This window comes from Bombina bombina, chromosome 2, assembly GCF_027579735.1.
Source record: "Bombina bombina isolate aBomBom1 chromosome 2, aBomBom1.pri, whole genome shotgun sequence".
In the NCBI taxonomy this organism is placed as follows: Eukaryota; Metazoa; Chordata; class Amphibia; order Anura; family Bombinatoridae; genus Bombina; species Bombina bombina.
This window is the reverse complement of record NC_069500.1, coordinates 755,550,301-755,569,529: the sequence shown is the minus strand read 5'-3', so window position 1 is coordinate 755,569,529 and position 19,229 is coordinate 755,550,301. Positions and strand designations below refer to the sequence as shown.

At 38.6% G+C, this 19,229-nt stretch overlaps 1 protein-coding gene across 1 annotated transcript in view; it reads right to left on the bottom strand.

Annotated features, from left to right (window-relative positions):
• Window positions 1–15,403, bottom strand: part of MAP1S (microtubule associated protein 1S) — a 214,921-nt gene extending 199,518 nt beyond the window's left edge. Inside the window, exon 1 of the mRNA XM_053702868.1 lies at window positions 15,286–15,403. Coding sequence (XP_053558843.1) covers window positions 15,286–15,400 — 115 coding nt within the window. The 5' untranslated portion in view covers window positions 15,401–15,403. The remainder of the gene's footprint in view (window positions 1–15,285) is intronic.
• Between the last annotated feature and the right edge of the window lie 3,826 nt (window positions 15,404–19,229).

The window sequence follows — 19,229 nt, the reverse complement described above, 5'->3', positions numbered from 1 at the left end:
TCACTCCTGGGCATAAAACACGTGTGGTGCGCAGCGGCATTTAGCGGCCTTCTAATTACCAAAAAGCAACCCCAAAGCCATATAAGTCTGCTATTTCTGAAAAAAGGGGATCCCAGAGAAGCATTTACAACCATTTGTGCCATAATTGCAGAAGCTGTTTGTAAATAATTTCAGTGGGAAACCTAAAGTTTGTGACAAATTTTGTGAAAAAGTGAACTTTTTTTTTTTTTATCGCATTTGGCGGTGAAATGGTGGCATGAAATATACCAAAATGGGCCTAGATCAATACTTTGGGTTGTCTTCTAAAAAAAATATATACCTGTCAAGGGATATTCAGGTATTCCTGACAGATATCAGGGTTCCAATGTAACTAGCGCTAATTTTGAAAAAAAGTGGTTTGGAAATAGCGAAGTGCTACTTGTATTTATTGCCCCATAACTTGCAAAAAAGCAAAGAACGTGTAAACATTGGGTATTTCTAAACTCAGGACAAAATTTAGAAAACTATTTAGCATGGGTGTTTTTTGGCGATTGTAGATGTGTAACAGATTTTGGGGGTCAAAGTTAAAAAAAGTGTGATTTTTTCCATTTTTTCCTCATATTTTTTTTTTTTTTTTTAGTAAATTATAAGATATGATGAAAATAGTGGTATCTTTAGAAAGTCCATTTAATGGTGAGAAAAACGGTATATAATATGTGTGGGTACAGTAAATGAGTAAGAGGGAAATTACAGCTAAACACAAACACTGCAGAAATGTAAAAATAGCCATTGTCATTAAGGGTAAGAAAATTGAAAAATGGTCCAGTCATTAAGGGGTTAAAGCAAATAAAAAAAAATAAAAAAAAGTTTACAAATATAGCATCATACTACACAAAACGCTAAGATTTACCATCACTTAAAATTTGTGCAAGTAACCTTTATAAAATGATACAAAATGTCAGTATTACTTTGCCACCCATCCAGCTTCTTTATAATGCCAGCTGGGGGGGGCAAAATGTTCTGCAAAGAACACTGCTGTTAGTGCCCTAGCATTCAAAAATTGCACCTTTTTTCAGACTTGCAGGGCTTGACAAACCCACTAGAATTCTACCCCTAGGATGTGGGGAGATAGATATATAAATAAGGGCCAGCACTCTAGAATAAATTCAATATTATAAAGACAAAGCACTCTGGATTTATGAAAACAAATCCAATTGCTTTAAAATCGATAGTGACGTTTCGGGGGAATGCATTCCTTCATCAGACCAATGGAATAAAGCAATTGGATTTGTTTCTCTTAAAGGGACATTGTACACTAGATTTTTCTTTTCATAAATGTTAGTGATGCACCAAAATGGAAATTCTGGACCGAAACCGAATCCAAAAATCCGGGATGCACTTGGCCAAAAACCGAAACTGATACCGAAAATGTATTTTTTTCAAATTATTTTTTTTTTTAGTTTTTTTTTTCCCATAATTAGAGCCAATAAAAAAAGCCCACACTTTTATTGAAAGTAACACACTAAAATTAGACAAAAATATCTTAAAACACAAATTTTACCAAGAAAAAAAAAAAAGCAAAAAATGCCATTATAAATAAATCAAATTATAAATATCAATATACTGTATTATTCTTTATTTAGTTCTATGTAACTAAATCATATTTAAGTTTTTTTTTATTTTTTACCAATTATCCAAATAAGGTATAGTCCTAGAAAACACATTATATGCAGAACAGTAAGTCAAGTAATAAACTTAAACAGCAGCTCTAGGCTAGCATCAAATTTGAAACCGGCTACACAATATTTTTACCGAAACAGGCAAAAAAAAAAAAAATCGAAATAGCCAAAAATGCAGCCGAAATTTTGGTGAATCGCCTTGCTCGCCCGCCATTTTTGACCGCATTTCTAACGTTGATTGACACTGTATTCAACTAATCTTTCATACCCCGTGGCGTCCAGCCCCTTTTCGGAGACGTCACAATTTCTTTATGCGCATGCGTTCATCAACTGCTGATTGATTTAGAAGCTTTTACAAGATATGCAGTCAGTACACATGCGCATTTAAAATTGCAGTTACGATAGCGATTGCCTAATAATTTACTAACGCATGTGCATATTAGGCACTGAATGTTAAACGCATGCGCAAAAAAAACAGAATTAATGCTTACCTGATAAATTACTTTCTCTTGCGGTGTATCCAGTCCACGGATTCATCCTTTACTTGTGGGATATTCTCATTCCCTACAGGAAATGAGAAAGAGACCACACAGCAGAGCTGTCCATATAGCTCCCCCTCTAGCTCCACCCCCCAGTCATTCGACCAAAGGTTAGGAAGAAAAAGGAGAAACTTAAATGCCAGGGCGGGCCGTGGACTGGATACACCGCAAGAGAAAGTAATTTATCAGGTAAGCATAAATTCTGTTTTCTCTTGCAAGGTGTATCCAGTCCACGGATTCATCCTTTACTTGTGGGATACCAATACCAAAGCTTTAGGACACGGATGAAGGGAGGGAACAAGACAGGTACCTTAAACGGAAGGCACCACTGCTTGCAAAACCTCTCTCCCAAAAATAGCAAATTTGGAAAATAGTATGCAGTGAAGACCAAGTCGCTGCCTTACAAATCTGTTCAGAGGCCTCATTTTTGAAAGCCCATGTGGAAGCCACTGCTCTAGTAGAATGAGCAGTAATCGTTTCAGGAGGCTGCTGGCCAGCAGTCTCATAGGCCAAACGGATGATGCTTTTCAGCCAAAAGGAAAGAGAGGTAGCAGTCGCTTTCTGACCTCTCCTCTTACCAGAATAGATAACAAAAAAGGAAGATGTTTGTCTGAAATCCTTAGTTGCTTGTAAATAGAACTTTAAAGCACAAGCTACATCAAGATTGTGTAATAGACATTCCTTTTTCGAAAATGGATTAGGACACAGAGAAGGACCAACTATTTCCTGGATAATATTCTTGTTAGAAACAACTTTAGGAAGAAAACCAGGCTTAAACTACCTTATCTGCGTGGAACACCAGGTAAGGTGAATCACACTGTAAGGCAAATAATTCTGAAACTCTTCGAGCAGAAGAGATAGCTATCAAAAACAAAAAACTTTCCAAGACTTAATTTCTATGAAATGTAAAGGTTCAAACGGAACCCCTTGAAGAACTGAAAGAACTAGATTCAAGCTCCATGGCGGAGCCACAGGTTTATAGACAGGCTTGATTCTGACTAAAGCCTGAGCAAACGCTTGAACGTCTGGTACATCTGCGAGACGCTTGTGTAACAGGATAGACAAAGCAGATATTTGTCCTTTTAAGGAACTAGCTGACAATCCTTTCTTCAATCCTTCTTGGAGAAAGGACAATATCCTGGGAATCCTAATCTTACTCCATGAGTAACCCTTGGATTCACACCAACAAAGATATTTCCACCATATCTTATGGTAGATTTTCCTGGTGACAGGCTTTCTAGCCTGAATCAGAGTATCTATAACTGACTCGGAGAACCCACGCTTTGATAGAATTAAGCGTTCAATATCCAAGCAGTCAGACGTAGAGAAACTAAATTTGGATGCTTGAACGGACCCTGTATCAGAAGATCCTGTCTCATTGGCAATGTCCATGGTGGGACAAAAGACATGTCCACTAGGTCTGCATACCAAGTCCTGCGTGGCCACGCAGGCGCTATCAGAATCACCAAAGCCTTCTCCTGCTTGATTCTGGCAACCAGACGCGGGAGGAGAGGAAACGGTGGAAAAACATAAGCCAGATTGAAGGACCAAGGCGCTGCTAGAGCATCTATCAATACCGCCTTGGTATCCCGGGACCTGGACCCGTAGAGAGGAAGTTTGGTGTTCTGACGGGACGCCATCAGATCCAACTCTGTAGTGCCCCAAAGCTGAGCAAATACCTCCGGGTGGAGTTCCCACTCCCCCGGGTGAAAAGTCTGACGACTTAGAAAATCCGCCTCCCAGTTGTATACTCCTGGGATGTGAATTGCTGAAAGATGGCAGGAGTGATCCTCTGCCCACCTGATTATTTTGGTTACTTCCGTCATTGCTAGGGAACTCTTTGTTCCCCCCTGATGATTGACGTAAGCTACAGTCGTGATGTTGTCCGACTGAAATCTGATGAATTTGGCCGCAGCTAGTTGAGGCCATGCCTGAAGAGCGTTGAATAATCGCCCTCAGTTCCAGAATGTTTGTCGGGAGAAGAGTTTCTTCCCGAGACCATAAGCCCTGAGCTTTCAGGGAGTCCCAGACCGCAGCCCAGCCTAACAGACTGGCGTCGGTCGTTACAATGATCCACTCTGGCCTGCGGAAACATATTCCCTGAGACAACCACCAGAGAAGATAATCTCTGGTCTCCTGGTCCAACTGAATTTGAGGAGACAAATCTGCATAATCCCCATTACACTGTTTGAGCATGCATAGTTGCAGTGGTCTGAGGTGTATCCGAGCAAAAGGGACTATGTCCATTGCCGCTACCATTAATCCGATTGCCTCCATGCACTGACCTACAGATGGCCGAGGAATGGAATGAAGAGCTTGGCAAGTAGTTAACAGTTTTAACTTTCTGACCTCTGTCAGAAATATTTTCATTTCTACCGAGTCTATTAGTGTTCCTAGGAATGGAACTCTTGTGAGGGGACTCACTTGTGAGAACTCTTTTTTACGTTCACCTTCCACCCGTGAGACCTCAAAAAGGCCAATACAATCTCCGTGTGAGACTTGGTTCTTTGGAAAGTTGACGCCTGAATTAAGATGTCGTCTAGGTAAGGCGCCACTGCTATGCCCCGCGGTCTTAGAACCACCAGGAGGGACCCTAGCACCTTTGTGAAAATTCTGGTAGCAGTGGCCAACCCGAAAGGAAGAGCCACAAACTGATAATGCTTGTCCAGAAAGGCGAACCTGAGAAACTGGTGATAATCTTTGTGGATAGGAATATGCAGATACGCATCCTTTAGATCCACGGTAGTCATATATTGACCCTCCTGGATCATTGGTAAGATTGTCCGAATGGTCTCCATCTTGAATGATGGGACTCTGAGGAATTTGTTTAGAATTTTGAGATCCAGGATTGGTCTGAAAGTTCCTTCTTTCTTGGGAACCACAAACAGGTTTGAGTAAAACCCCAGTCCTTGTTCTGCATTTGGAACTGGGTGGATAACTCCCATTGTATGTAGATCTTCTACACAGTGTAAAAACGCCTCTTTCTGATCTGTAGACAGACGAGAAATGTGGAACCTTCCCCTTGGAGGAGAGTTCTTGAATTCTAAAAAAGGTATCCCTGGGCTACAATCTCTAATGCCTAAGGATCGTGTACATCTCTTGCCCAGGCCTGAGCGAAGAGAGAGAGTCTGCCCCCTACTAGATCCGGTCCCGGATCGGGGGCTACCCCTTCATGCTGTCTTGGTGGCAGCTGCAGGCTTTTTGGCCTGTTTACCCTTATTCCAGCCCTGGTAAGGTTTCCAGGTTGCCTTGGGCTGTGAAGCGTTACCCTCTTGCTTTGCAGCCAGAGAGGATGAAGCGGGGCCGTTCCTGAAATTGCGAAAGGAACGAAAATTAGCTTTGTTCTTTGTCTTAAAGGGCTTGTCCTGAGGGAGAGCATGGCCTTTTCCCCCGGTGATATCTGAAATAATCTCTTTCAATTCAGGCCCGAAGAGGGTCTTTCCTTTGAATGGAATGTTCAAAAGCTTGGAATTAGACGACACATCGGCCGACCAGGACTTTAGCCATATCGCCCTGCGCGCCAAAACCTGAATTTTTTGCTGCTAACTTAGCTATTTGGAAAGCGGCGTCAGTGATAAAAGAATTAGCTAGCTTTAGAGCCTTAATTCTATCCATAATTTCCTCAAATGAGGTCTCCGTCTGGAGCGAGTCTTCCAGCGCCTCAAACCAGCTGCAGTAGTTACAGGAATAATGCAGGCAATAGGTTGGAGAAGAAAACCTTGTTGAACAAAATTTTCTTAAGTAAACCCTCTAACTTCTTATCCATAGGGTCTTTAAAAGCACAACTGTCTTCAATTGGTATGGTTGGGCGTTTAGCAAGTGTAGAAACAGCCCCCTCAACCTTAGGGACCGTCTGCCACGAGTCCCATACAGGGTCAGGTATGGGGAACATTTTCTTAAAAACAGGAGGGGGAGCAAAGGGAACATCTGGTCTATCCCACTCCCTAGTAACGATATCCGCAATCCTCTTAGGGACCGGAAACGTATCCATGTAAACAGGGACCTCTAGCTACTTGTCCATTTTACACAATTTCTCTGGGATCACTAAAGGGTCGCAGTCATCCAGAGTAGCTAATACCTCCCTAAGCAAAACGCGGAGGTGTTCTAGTTTAAATTTAAAAGCCAATGTATCTGAATCTGTCTGAGGAGGAACCCTTCCTGACTGAGACTTCTCCCTCAGACATCAAATCCCTCGCTCCCACTTCAGAGCGTTGTGAGGGTATATCGGATACGGCTACCAAAGCGTCAGAATGCTCATAATCTGTTCTTAAAACGGAGCTGTCACGCTTTGCGGGTTACACGGGCAGTTTAGATAAGAAGGCTGTAAGAGAATTATCCATGACTGCCGCTAAGTCTTGTAATGTAAAAGGGTTAGACCCACTAGAGGTACTAGGCGTCACTTGCGCGGGCGTAACTGGTTGTGACAATTGGGGAGAGGCAGACGGGCTACCCTCGTTACCTTCAGTCTGAGAATCATCTTGGGCCACATTCTTAAGTGCAACAATATGATCTTTAAAGTGTATAGAGATATCAGTACAAGTGGGACACATTCTGAGAGGGGGTTCCACAATGGCTTCTAAACACATTGAACAAGGATTTTCCTTAGTGTCAGACATGTTTAATAGACTAGTAATATACACAAGCAGGCTTGGAAATCACTTTAATCAAATAAAAAACACAATTTGAAAAAAACGTTACTGTGCCTTTAAGAGATAAAGAGCACACAATTTTACTAAACAGTGAAAAATGAAATTTTCACAGTATGTACCTAAAGCCTTAATAAGATTGCACCACAAGTTTCAAAACTATTAACCCCAGCAACCTCTAACCAACACCCGGTTAAAAATAGTACAGCACCGTGCCACAGCCTTGCTGTGGCCCTACCTGCCCTTAGGGATCAGATTTGGGGGAATATAGCTTCTATAAGGCCCTCAAACAGCAGCAGGACCATCCATGTGAAGCAGCATGAACTTCTCTGCAATTCTAACTGTGCATCTGAGGTGTGAAATTAGGCCCCTCCCACTCTACTCCGGAGCTGTGAGGCCTAGTAAATCACTCTTAAGTGAATAAAAAAAACAGCCATGTGGGTAATAACCCCAGAAAGAACCCCAAAAGGACTTTCAAAGTGTCTACAAACGATATTTTTCTTAAATAAACAATCGATTGCCCTGAATCAGTGTCAACCAGCATAATTAGCCCTGTTATGTAAGCATTCAATTCCTTACTAAGTCTGTCAACATAGCTTACCCTCCCCTCATGGGGATATTGTCAGTCTCTTCTAGCATTATCTCAGTCTTGTCTAGAAATAAATGACTGAACATACCTCATTGCAGATTACCCTGCAAACCGTTCCCCCCCAACTGGAAGTTTTCTGGTACTCCTCAGTCCTGTGTGGGAACAGCAATGGATTTTAGTTACAACATGCTAAAATCATTTTCCTCAGCAGAAATCTTCATCACTTTTCTGCTAGAGAGTAAATAGTACAAACCGGTACCATTTAAAATAAACTTTTGATTGAAGATAATAAAAACTACAATTTTAACACTGCATTCACTTTACCCTCCCGTAGAGAGACCCTAGTGCTTAGAGCCGGCAAAGAGAATGACTGGGGGGTGGAGCTAGATGGACAGCTCTGCTGTGTGCTCTCTTTGCCACTTCCTGTAGGGAATGAGAATATCCCACAAGTAAAGGATGAATCCGTGGACTGGATACACCTTGCAAGAGAAAACAAAACATTGTGAACACGCTTTTCAAACACGTAATAGAGCGGGTGGGACCGCTCTATACGTAATGCAGCAGAAATACAGGAAGAAATGGATGGGAGGAGTTAAAAAAAAACGATAAGTTTACATTTAAAATGTGATATTTTGAGAATTTTGTTTTAAAAAAAAAAAAAAAGGAGTTTTGACTAATACACCGATTATGAATTAATATTGATTACTAAAAAAGGGAGAATTTACATTCACTTTAAATAGCACTGTGCTGATTTTCAGACTCCTAAACAAGCCCCAAAAGTTTTAGATTTATACTGATGTCTACAGATTCAAGCTTGCTCCTTTGTCTTATGGGTCTTTTAATATGCAGGGAATGGGGGGGGGGGGTCCCAGCCTAATCTTGTGTGTATGTATATTTGTGTATAAATAAATTATATATACACACACAGCTATCTGGCTCTTAAATTTAAAACAGATTTGTTGACCACCATTTTCAGAGACACAGCTGTGTTTTATAACGCAAAATAAAGTGAATGGCAAGTTTAATGAGAAAGTGGCCAGTTTTAAAAAATACTCTTAAAAACAGGAGCACTTCCATTCATTAAACTTTACATTTAAGCGTCTATTCAAAAACTTAGTTTCCTTGATTAAATCAGACCGGCCGGCGATCCTCCGCCAGCAACTCCTGCTGTACTTTGCATAGCAATGACGAATCCGGCTTGCTCAAATTATTGCGTGGCCTCAGGAGCTGGACGCCTTCGGGGGCACGCAATGATTGGAGAAAGCCGGATTCGTCATTGCTGTGCTAAGAACAGCAGGAGCTGTTTTTATAAAGAAAAATGTAAGCATTTGGGGGGGGGGAAAAAATCTTAAATTTAAAGTTTAATGAATGTGCCCCTGTTTTTAAGAGTACTGTATTTTTTAAAAACCGGGCACTCATTAAACTTGACATTCTCTTTAAGTCTTCACTTACACAAAACACAATAGCAGCTCTCTGAGCAGGAATGGTTTTTGATTCCTGATCCTCTAGTCAACTTTTTCTCAACCTCAAGTACCCACAAACGGTCAGGTTTTCATTATAGCTGAACCAGTGCACAGGTGTAATAATCAGCTGATGAGTGAGAGCAAGCTAGTAACCATGGTTACTGATCAGCTGATTTCACCTGTGCACTGGTTCAGCTACAATAAAAACCTTGTCTGTAGGGGGTACTTGAGGACCGCAGTTGAGAAACACTGCTCTAGTCACACGTGGCATGTGCGTGTATGCCCCTGGACCAGAAATATATTTTACTAAGAGCATTTTTTCTTAATGGAAGTATATTGGAAAAAAAAAGGATATACTATAGTCAGAAGAGTGCTAAATGAAACACCTCCATATGCAGTGAAACATATCAGACTTCCAATGTTTTCTTTATCATTCAGTCTGGTGAATAAACGCAAAAATAAAAAACTTGTTTAACTTGAAATAGATAATTCTTTACCACGACAAGCGTAACACACAAATTCAAAAACATATACATGTGGCCCAGAAAGAACAGGAATAAGTCAGTTGCACAACAGAAGCACTCATCTAACAATGATAGTTGGAGAAGAAGTGCAGGACTGGGAAGTTGAGAGCCATATAAATAATAAAACACCACATATGCTTCAGACATTTAAAATGTTACGGGTAAAGTTTAAAAAAAAAAAAAAAAAAAATCTGAATAATCCTAGGATTACCAGGGTAAAAAAAAACAGACATTACTTAAGCGGCTGTGAGTAAGGACCGATATGCCATAATTCTCCCATCTACATTATTTCTTTTGCCTCCACCTGGGGGGTTCAAGGATCCTCTGGCATCCACACCAAATTAACCTTGGAGAATGAGGCTTACAATGGGGGGCTTCACCAGGCGGAGGCAAAAAAAAAAAAAAAAAGGGATAGTGAAGATGAGGGGGAAATTACAGTGCATGCTATATACGTTTGATGCGGTGAATCAAACATCGGCCTTTAGCCACAGCCGCTTGGATTTTACCCGGACAAGTTTAGTTCATATATTTTAGACAACCTGACTAAAGAGAAAAAAAAAAAAAAAAAAAAAAAAAAAAAATAATATAAATATATATATATATATATATATATATATATATATATATATATATATATATATATATATATATATATATATATATATATATATATATATATATATATATATATATATATATATATATATATATATATATATATATATATATATATATGATGTGCAATTCCTATCATCGGTGCAGTTCCGTGGGCCGTGCATGTGCTTTTTATTTACATTTAGCCCTGCTGCGGGCAAGCAGACCGCAGCAGTGCTAGAGCTTTTTTTATTTTATTATTATTTTTAAAGCGGCCAGCAGGGGGTGTGGTGGAGCATATGGAGCGCTAATCAGGTGCCACCTCACACAGGCTATACAGAGCGAAGCGCTGGGTTTATGACTTACAGCTTGTAAGAGTAGCAGGCAGCGTAGCATAGGTGGAGAGCTCCAGTGTCGCCTCGAGTCACTGAGAAGCGCTGGCAAGATGTAGATTAGTGATTTTTGCTTTCAAACAGGCACCTTCAACGTTAACATGATCATAAATCACAAAGCAACTGCACATGTTTATTATAGCAGCATTCTCCCGCGCCGTTAATCTCTCAGGAATATCAGATGTGCGGGTGTTTATGATCCCTTTAACTTTATTAAGTGCTCTCCCTATACCTTTCCACTGCTGGGGTTGTTACACAACAGCCAGTACACGGCGCTGTCAGTACTTGCTTCAAAAGCATGTAGCTATTAGCTAATGAAATAATCTGGGAGCAGGCACCAAAACAGCATAACAAATAATTTGTTTATTTAAATAATGTTCCAATGCTCGGATCACCCCTGATTGCAAACCTTGCTAAAATCATAAAGTTCCCATACAAATTTAAGGGCTAAATCTCAAATGTAATGCCCACACTGTTGTGGACATTGTAAGTGTACGCAGGAAGAGGAGCACATGAGAGCGCGCTGCAGTAAAAAGAAAGTGTGCAATACATTTTGGGCTATGAGAATTTTCAGTTAATAAGCACACTTGCTATTAACCATCCCACTGCAACATAGGTGGAGCACTCCAATGTCGCCTTGAGTCACTGAGAAGCGCGGGTAACATGTAGGCAAGTGTTTTCACCTAGTCTTTTGCCCCCCACTTGGTTCACTGCAGATCCTTACTAGTGTAGTAGGTTTCAGTGTGGTCTCCCCGCCTCTCTACCGGAACTCCTGTGAAGCTTGTGCCTCAGTTGTTCTTACTGAGGGATTCCCCTCTTTGCAGACAGCACTGTCGGCAAAGAGGGGAATCCCTCAGTAAGAACAAAGAAGGCACAGTCAGGAGCTCCTGTAGAGAGGAGGGGAGACCACACTGAACATACTAGCATTATTTAATGCAAGCTAGATCTTATGGCACCCTCACAATTAAGCCACACTGAGTGGATATGGTCAGAGTGAAGTAAAAGAACAGCTATGATTACAGCAAGTGTCCTGGCTTCTCTACAGCCAAATGCCAAAGTAACTTAAATTCAACTCTCTGGTTTATTGTAAAGCAGCACTTTTCAATGTAAAATATGCCCACAGTATTAGACTTTCTCAACAGTGTACTTTTTTTGGAACTGTCAGATCTCATGTTTACTTCACAACTATCTATTTAAACAATAAAAGCACAGAAATAAAAAGAAATATAAAAGGTGACCCTTTTATGCAGCTTTGTAAAGAACACACTTGTCAGTTTATAGAATGGTTCATTAGTTTCTGGCATTTTGAATGTCTTGAAATGTAAAATATCAATATACACTATACTCTGCCATACAAAGTAAATACAAACACATTCCTGTTTATGTCTCTGCTACAAATATAGCTGCTTATCATTATATTACAATCATTATTACAGGTTCTTTTTTTTTTTATTCTCTCCATACTAACTAAATAAAAGATTCATGAAATTAGCAGTCTCTAGATGCTCAGTTAGAGAATGGAAGTTTTTTTGAAGTTCACACTGTAATTAGACCTCCAACAACTATCCTGAAGTGGATACATGCATTAGGTTTTTTTTCTCCCAATAACCCTTCAGAGCAGAGAATATGTTGAAGCCCTTATGAATGCATGTAAAATATGTCTGTACAGAAATTTTGCAATTTGGCACTTGATTGATGATATACTGTGCATATTTAAAATGCTATTTTAAACTGCCTTGCTAGTTTTGTTTTAAATTGTGATTATAAAATTGAAATGGGTGGAGTTGTTGTACCTGGGCTACTGGGTAATACTTTCCCCCTGGGCCAAAAAATTGCCAGCCCTCCCCTGCATGCACCTCAAAAAAAAATCTGGACGCACAGCACATTGTACTACCTGATCTGAGTACCTGATTAAAACTCTGTGCGGCGCTAAAAGTTGCATATTAGTTGAGGGGTGGGCAGCATAAATATGTTAGGATTAGGACTTGGTATAGTGATCTCTACACTATATTCTATTGAAGATACAGGTGTGGGTATAGGACATGGTGTGGACGGGTGATGGGTAGGATCTGAAGTGGCAAGTAATGTTTTGGCCTGGCTAGTAGCTTAGGACTTGAAATGTTGAGCCCTGTCTTATTTTCTAGGAACTTAAATATGGTGCTTGGTGTACTCCACTTTAATTATTGGCCCTTTTTAAGACTACTGCTCCTCACAGCGCCCGGCACCCTTGGCGTTTCATTCTGACATACTAAAGCAAGAATGTCCAGGGTATGCGTATGTTTAGGTAATTTATTGCTTCTTTTATTTAATATTTTTTTTGTAAAAATTAGAATATCTTATTCAGTTAAATAAAAACCTTTTTTAAATACAGTTTTGGTTATTATTTTGCAAATCAGGACAAGTAGATTGGGCTCCCGCTTTAGTCCCTTGGACAAGTAGTTTTTTTGGAAATTTCCACGTGTGTGTGAGTGTGTGTGTATATATATATATATATATATATATATATATATATATATATATATATATATATATATATATATATATATATATACACACACGATATAAAAAGTCTACACACTCCTGTTAAAATGGCAGGTTTCTGAGGTGTAAAAAAAAAAATGAGACAAAGAAATCATTTCAGAACTTTTTCCACCTTTAATGTGACCTACAAACTATGCAACTCAATTGAAAAACAAAACTGAAATCTTTTAGGTGAAGGGAAGTAAAAATAAAAAAATGTGGTTGCATAAGTGTGCACACCCTTAAAATAATACTTTGTTGAAGCAACTTTTGATTTTATTACAGCACTTAGTCTTTTTGGGTATGAGTCTTTCTGCATGGCACATCTTGACTTGGCAAGATTTGCCCACCCTTCTTTGCAAAAATACTCAATCTGTCAGATTGCGAGGGCATCTCCTGTGCACAGCCCTCTTCAGATCACCCCACAGATTTTCAATCGGATTCAGGTCTGGGCCATTCCAAAACTTTAGTCTTCTTCTGGTGAAGCCATTCCTTCGTTGATTCGGAGGTATGCTTTGGGTCGTTGTCATGCTGAAAGATGAAGTTCCTCTTCATGTTCAGCTTTCTAGCAGAAGCCTGGAGGTTTTATGACAATATTGACTGGTATTTGGAACTGTTCATAATTCCCTCTACCTTGAATAAGGCCCCAGTTCCAGCTGAAGAAAAACAGCCCCAAAGCATGATGCTGCCACCACCATGCTTCACTGTGGGTATGGTGTTCTTTTGGTGATGCGCAGTATTGTTTTTGAGCCAAACATATCTTTTGGAATTATTGCCAAAAAGTTCAACCTTGGTTTCATCAGACCATAACACCTTTTCTCACATGCTTTTGGGAGACTTCAGATGTGTTTTTGCTCAATTTAGCTGGGCTTGGATGTTTTTCTTCGTAAGAAAAGGCTTCCGTCTTGCTGTCTACCCCAAAGCCCAAACATTTGAAGAATACGGGAGATTGTTGTCACATGTACTACACAGCCAATACTTGCCAGATATTCCTGCAGCTCCTTTAATGTTGCTGTAGGCCTCTTGGTAGCCTCCCAGACCAGTTTTCTTCTCGTCTTTACCAAGAACATCCAGTTCTTGGTAATGTCACTGTTGTGCCATATGTTCTCCACTAATGCCTTTGAAATTCTTTTGTACCCTTCTCCTCTTAACAATGACATCCCTCTGATGCTTTGGAAGCTCTCTGCGGACCATGGCTTTTGTGTAGGACGCGACTAAGAAAATGTCAGGAAAGACATACTAGAACAGCTTAAACTTTATTCAGGGTTAATCAGAGGCACTTTAAATTATGGCAGGTGTGTGATGACTTATTTAACATGGTTTTGAATGCTTAATTCTGAACACAGCTACATCCCCAGTTATAAGAGAGTGTGCACACTTATGCAACCACATTGTTTTAGTTTTTTTTGTTTACTTCCCTCCACCTTAAAGATTTCAGTTTTTCAATTGAGTTGTGTAGTTTATAGGTCACATTAAAGGTGGAAAAAGTTCTGAAATGATTTATCTTTGTCTCATTTTTTTACATCACAGAAACTTGACATTTTAACAGGGGTGTGTAGACATATATATATATATATATATATACACACACACACTTATCAATTTGTATAGCGCCACAAAATTCCATAGCGGTGTACATAAATACACATAGCCGTCTGCAATTAAAAACTACATAGCAAAAGATCTTGGTACAAATGTTTACAATGTCTTTCGACTATTTTATAAGCAAATTTGATTTGTTTTACTGGAGATAGTCCACTTAGGGAGATATATAAAGCAACTACACTGATAAAACAATAATTGTGTAAAACTGCACTTCAAGTTCTCAAGTGAATGAGGGGGGGGGATGCAACAAAAGTATATTGCAAAGTTTCACTATGCATAATTACAATGATTTATGGATAATTAAAAAATCGGATCTATGAACCTTTAAGTTCTGTTCATTCATTCGAATTTTGTCGCACAGTTATTTGCTCGTCAACATACTGCAAACAACTGAGCAATACATGTTTTCTTGAGAGGCTTTTTTATGTTCAACTGTCTTGAAAATTTCAACCACAAAAGGAGCAAACACAAATAAATAAACGTTTGGAACCAAAGAGAGAGATTTTAGAATGCAGAAAGACCTTGTAATTATAAACAAATCCAGTGCATAATACCCAAACACATATTGCCCATTCACATACTTTATAGTACAGTTACCACTAGTATGCACAAAATCAATGACTGAGAGCACACCCACGGCTCGCATCTCAGTCCCATGTCATGTGTACAGTTAGAGCACGTCTATTGCATAAAGCAATAAGCAACTGACTTACAAATGCAAACAACCCAAACCTAACTATAACACCATGTCTCACCTCTCCTCAGCTCAGTAACCGCTCTTTTCACTAGGCCTGGCCCCCGGCGACTTTCCCCGTAAAGCAGCAGCCCGGAAAACCGCGGACCCCCAAGACCCGCCCGAACTACCGCCATCTTTACAGTGACATCATAGCACAGAGCGCCGAGGACATGATGTCAGTACGGGCCAATCAGAATACGGTACTTGCCTACATTTCGTGACCACGCCCATGAAACTGGCCAACACTCCCACCTGGTCCATTCACTACTGAGGGTATAACGGTTCGCTGGAATACAGCTACGGATTATGACATATTTTGTACGGTGTTACATGGGCCGTTTATATAAATTATTAACGCGTAAAGATTTGGACTGATCTCTTTCTGCAGCTGAAAACTTGGGTTCTCTTGACAGTCGCTTTATTGGTGACACGTTTCCCCAGGACTCTCCCACCGAGAGAGCGCTAGGGTGTTTAGGGTATCACTATCTGGTATCTGAGAACTATGCTCTTCTCAATGTATTGGGACATTTATGGAGACAAGCATGACCATTATTGCCAGTTGTGAAAGGTATCTGTTGCCCCCTTACCGCAACACCGAACATTTTTAGCTCGTATAAGTCTCATATATTTCAGACAACTAAAGAAATGCATTTGAGAGATTATTTACCCCACTAGACAATCAGGGATCAAATATTTGTAATAATAAAAAAAACTGTTCAGAATAAAAGGGATAGTGTACTGTAAACTTATGTTGCTAGTGACTTATTATGCCAAATGTATGAGAAATTGCTCCTTTAGGTGTATTTTAGCATGTGGAATAACTGGTTTTGTTCTTTGACTCCACAACCAATCAGAATTGGTTGAGCTTATAGTGAAATCAGATCTCCTTATTTTTTCACTTTCTGTATACACACATGCTTCCTTATACTGTATTTATCTCTATCTGTAAATCAAAGCCCAGTATTTAGAGAGAACATTTGAAAATTAATATTTTATAATGTATCTCTCCTACTAGTAGTGTAATTTCTTCCACTGGCTATGTTTACACAGAACTTTCAGTATAGTTAAAGGGATACTAACCCCAATTTTTTTCATGATTCAGATAGAGCATGCAATTTTAAGCAACTTTCTAATGTACTCCTATTATCACATTTTTCTTTGTTCTCTTGCTATCTTTATTTAAAAAGCAGGAATTTAAAGCATAGGAACTAGTCCATTTTAGGTTCAGCACCCTGGATAGCGTTTGCTTATTGGTGGTTACATTTAGCAAACCAATAAGCAAGCATAACCAAGGTTCTAAACCAAAAATGGTCCGGCTCTGCTTTACATTCCTGCATTTTAAATAAAGATAGCAAGAGAACTAAGAACATTTGATTATAGGAGTAAATGAGAAAGTTGCTTAAAATTGCATGCTCTATCTGAATCATTAAATACAAAATTGGGTTTAGTGTCCCTTTAGGAATACCACATGCAAAATCAGATATTTCAAATGTCGACATAAAGGTAAAGGACATATTTGTACATAATTTAATACACTCCAGCAAGTAAAATAGATATTTGGGGAAAAATTAAAGGGGAGAAAAAGGTAGGATATACTGTCCCTTTAACTTTGCAATAGTCCTGATGCCGTTGGCCAAAATACGCCCATATGATGTATTACCCATTGCCACTAATATTTGCCATGTGTACTCTTCTTTGCTCAGTTACATTATTATATGTGTAAATATATAAAATCAGTGCCAGAAAAATGAATCCCTTAATTTGTTCCCAATCAAAAGTTAAAAGGAATAGAAATTGTAAAATTGAACCTTGCTTCGAAGAATATATTGTATTATATTATTAACTTCTTTGGGGTGGAGCAACTATTTTTATGGTTTTTACATATGACTAGGAGCTTAAACTCTGGCATTAATTCAAGCCTTTTTCCACTGCAAAAAAAAAAAAAACCTTAGCTTTTTATTGTAAAACATATACCTATGTATAAGAAAGAAATACCTTTAAAGAGGACAAACAATAGTGTAGAAATAAATTAAACATTGAAGGTAAAGAAGGGAAAATAAAACAAAAACGTTTTAACCTGTTTAAAATAAAAATTACCTATAGAAAAAAGCATTAAACAAAGTGTCAAGGTATTTGAAATATTATTAAATAATATATAGAAGTATATTTATCTTTATTTAATAAATCTGTGGATGTGCACATGGTCTGTAAAACAAAGGATTATTTCTAAGAGATCTCCCACACTCATTGTTAAAGTTATGCTAAACAGACAGGTTCAGTTCTCCCCCACTTCTTCAATTACACAGGAGATCTCACACACTCAATATGCTAAATTATGCAATTGTATAATTTAGCAAGGAACTTAAAATTAACACAGTTTCAGGAACCTCTGTATGATTGCCTGGGAACCAATGTTAAATGACAGCACTTTGATACAATGGAACATTTGGCCTGCCCAATTTAATACAGTCACTTAGAGGAATGTTGGGGGAAGTAATTTTGAAAGAGAACAGGATACAGGCCCATATATGGGTTTCCTCCAAGGGAAATGCCGATCCGTCTGAAAAGATGTGAGAGATGCAAACATTCTTCAAGGGACTGATAATTAACACAGATTTGTTTGAGTGACTCAGGCTGTGTGGCTGATAACACCAGAATACACGTGACACAGACATTGTGTCTGGGGTTAGAATAACATAGAGAAGACACATGGCTTACATTATGATTTCAAAGCAACTGTAGTTAGATTTCAAATAAAATATACTAGGAAAATAAATACAAGACATACATATTTTGAAAGCATGAATATCTTAACCTCTGTGTTTTTAAGAATATAAATAGATGTTTGTGGACCTAAAAATAAATGATTAATAATACTTAATTTTATTTCAGATGGACCATAGACATATGAATGCTTAGATCAATTCTAATAATTGTTTCCATTTCTATTGCAGGCATCAATTCATATATGCAGAAGTTGTCGGAGACATAGAACATATTATATTAAGTGAAAGAAAACATATTAGAATATATAAATGCCATTAATTTCAGAATAATTGGCAGTATAAACTAATATAATACAATATAAATAATGTTAGACACATGTCTCATATCAAAATGACCAGAGAGGTAATATGATATTACCCAGCTGCGATTGGTATTACAAACTTATTAATATGAAGAAAATTATGGTAGTTATTATACATTTTAAAGAAAGATGTATAACTGTATTTCTTTGTCATGCTGCATTTGTTTGTGCTGTCTAATTGTAATGCTGCCACCCGGTGTTGCCATGAGAGAACTACAGCCAGAAAGCTTTTTGGCTGTTGGAAATGGGATATTCAGATTATCCAATAGAGGGACAAGGTTTCGAAGGGCCACCCATATTTCACACCAATGATTACACTATATAGTGCTATGCAGGAAAAGGTGGAGGAGACTGGCTGCAGAGTTTTGTAACTGACTGAAACTGTTTTGCGTGGGACACAGTCAAACTATAAAAACAAAGTGGGCCATACTTCTCCTGTTCCATTGCAATTACACTTATTTTATATGAGGTGTGAAAAATCTTGAAGCTGGATATCATTTTGGTAACGTATATATATATAGTGTATACATATATAGTATAAGAAAAGGGCTGCTAATTACATGTGATATTTTAAAGTCACTGCAGTTTAACCCCTTAATGACCGCAGCACTTTTCCATTTTCTGTCCGTTTGGGACCAAGGCTATTTTTACATTTTTGCGGTGTTTGTGTTTAGCTGTAATTTTCCTCTTACTCATTTACTGTACCCACACATATTATATACCGTTTTTCTCGCCATTAAATGGGCTTTCTAAAGATACCATTATTTTTATCATATCTTATAATTTACTCTAATTTTTTTTATAAAATATGAGGAAAAAATGGAAAAAAACACACTTTTTCTAACTTTGACCCCCAAAATCTGTTACACATCTAC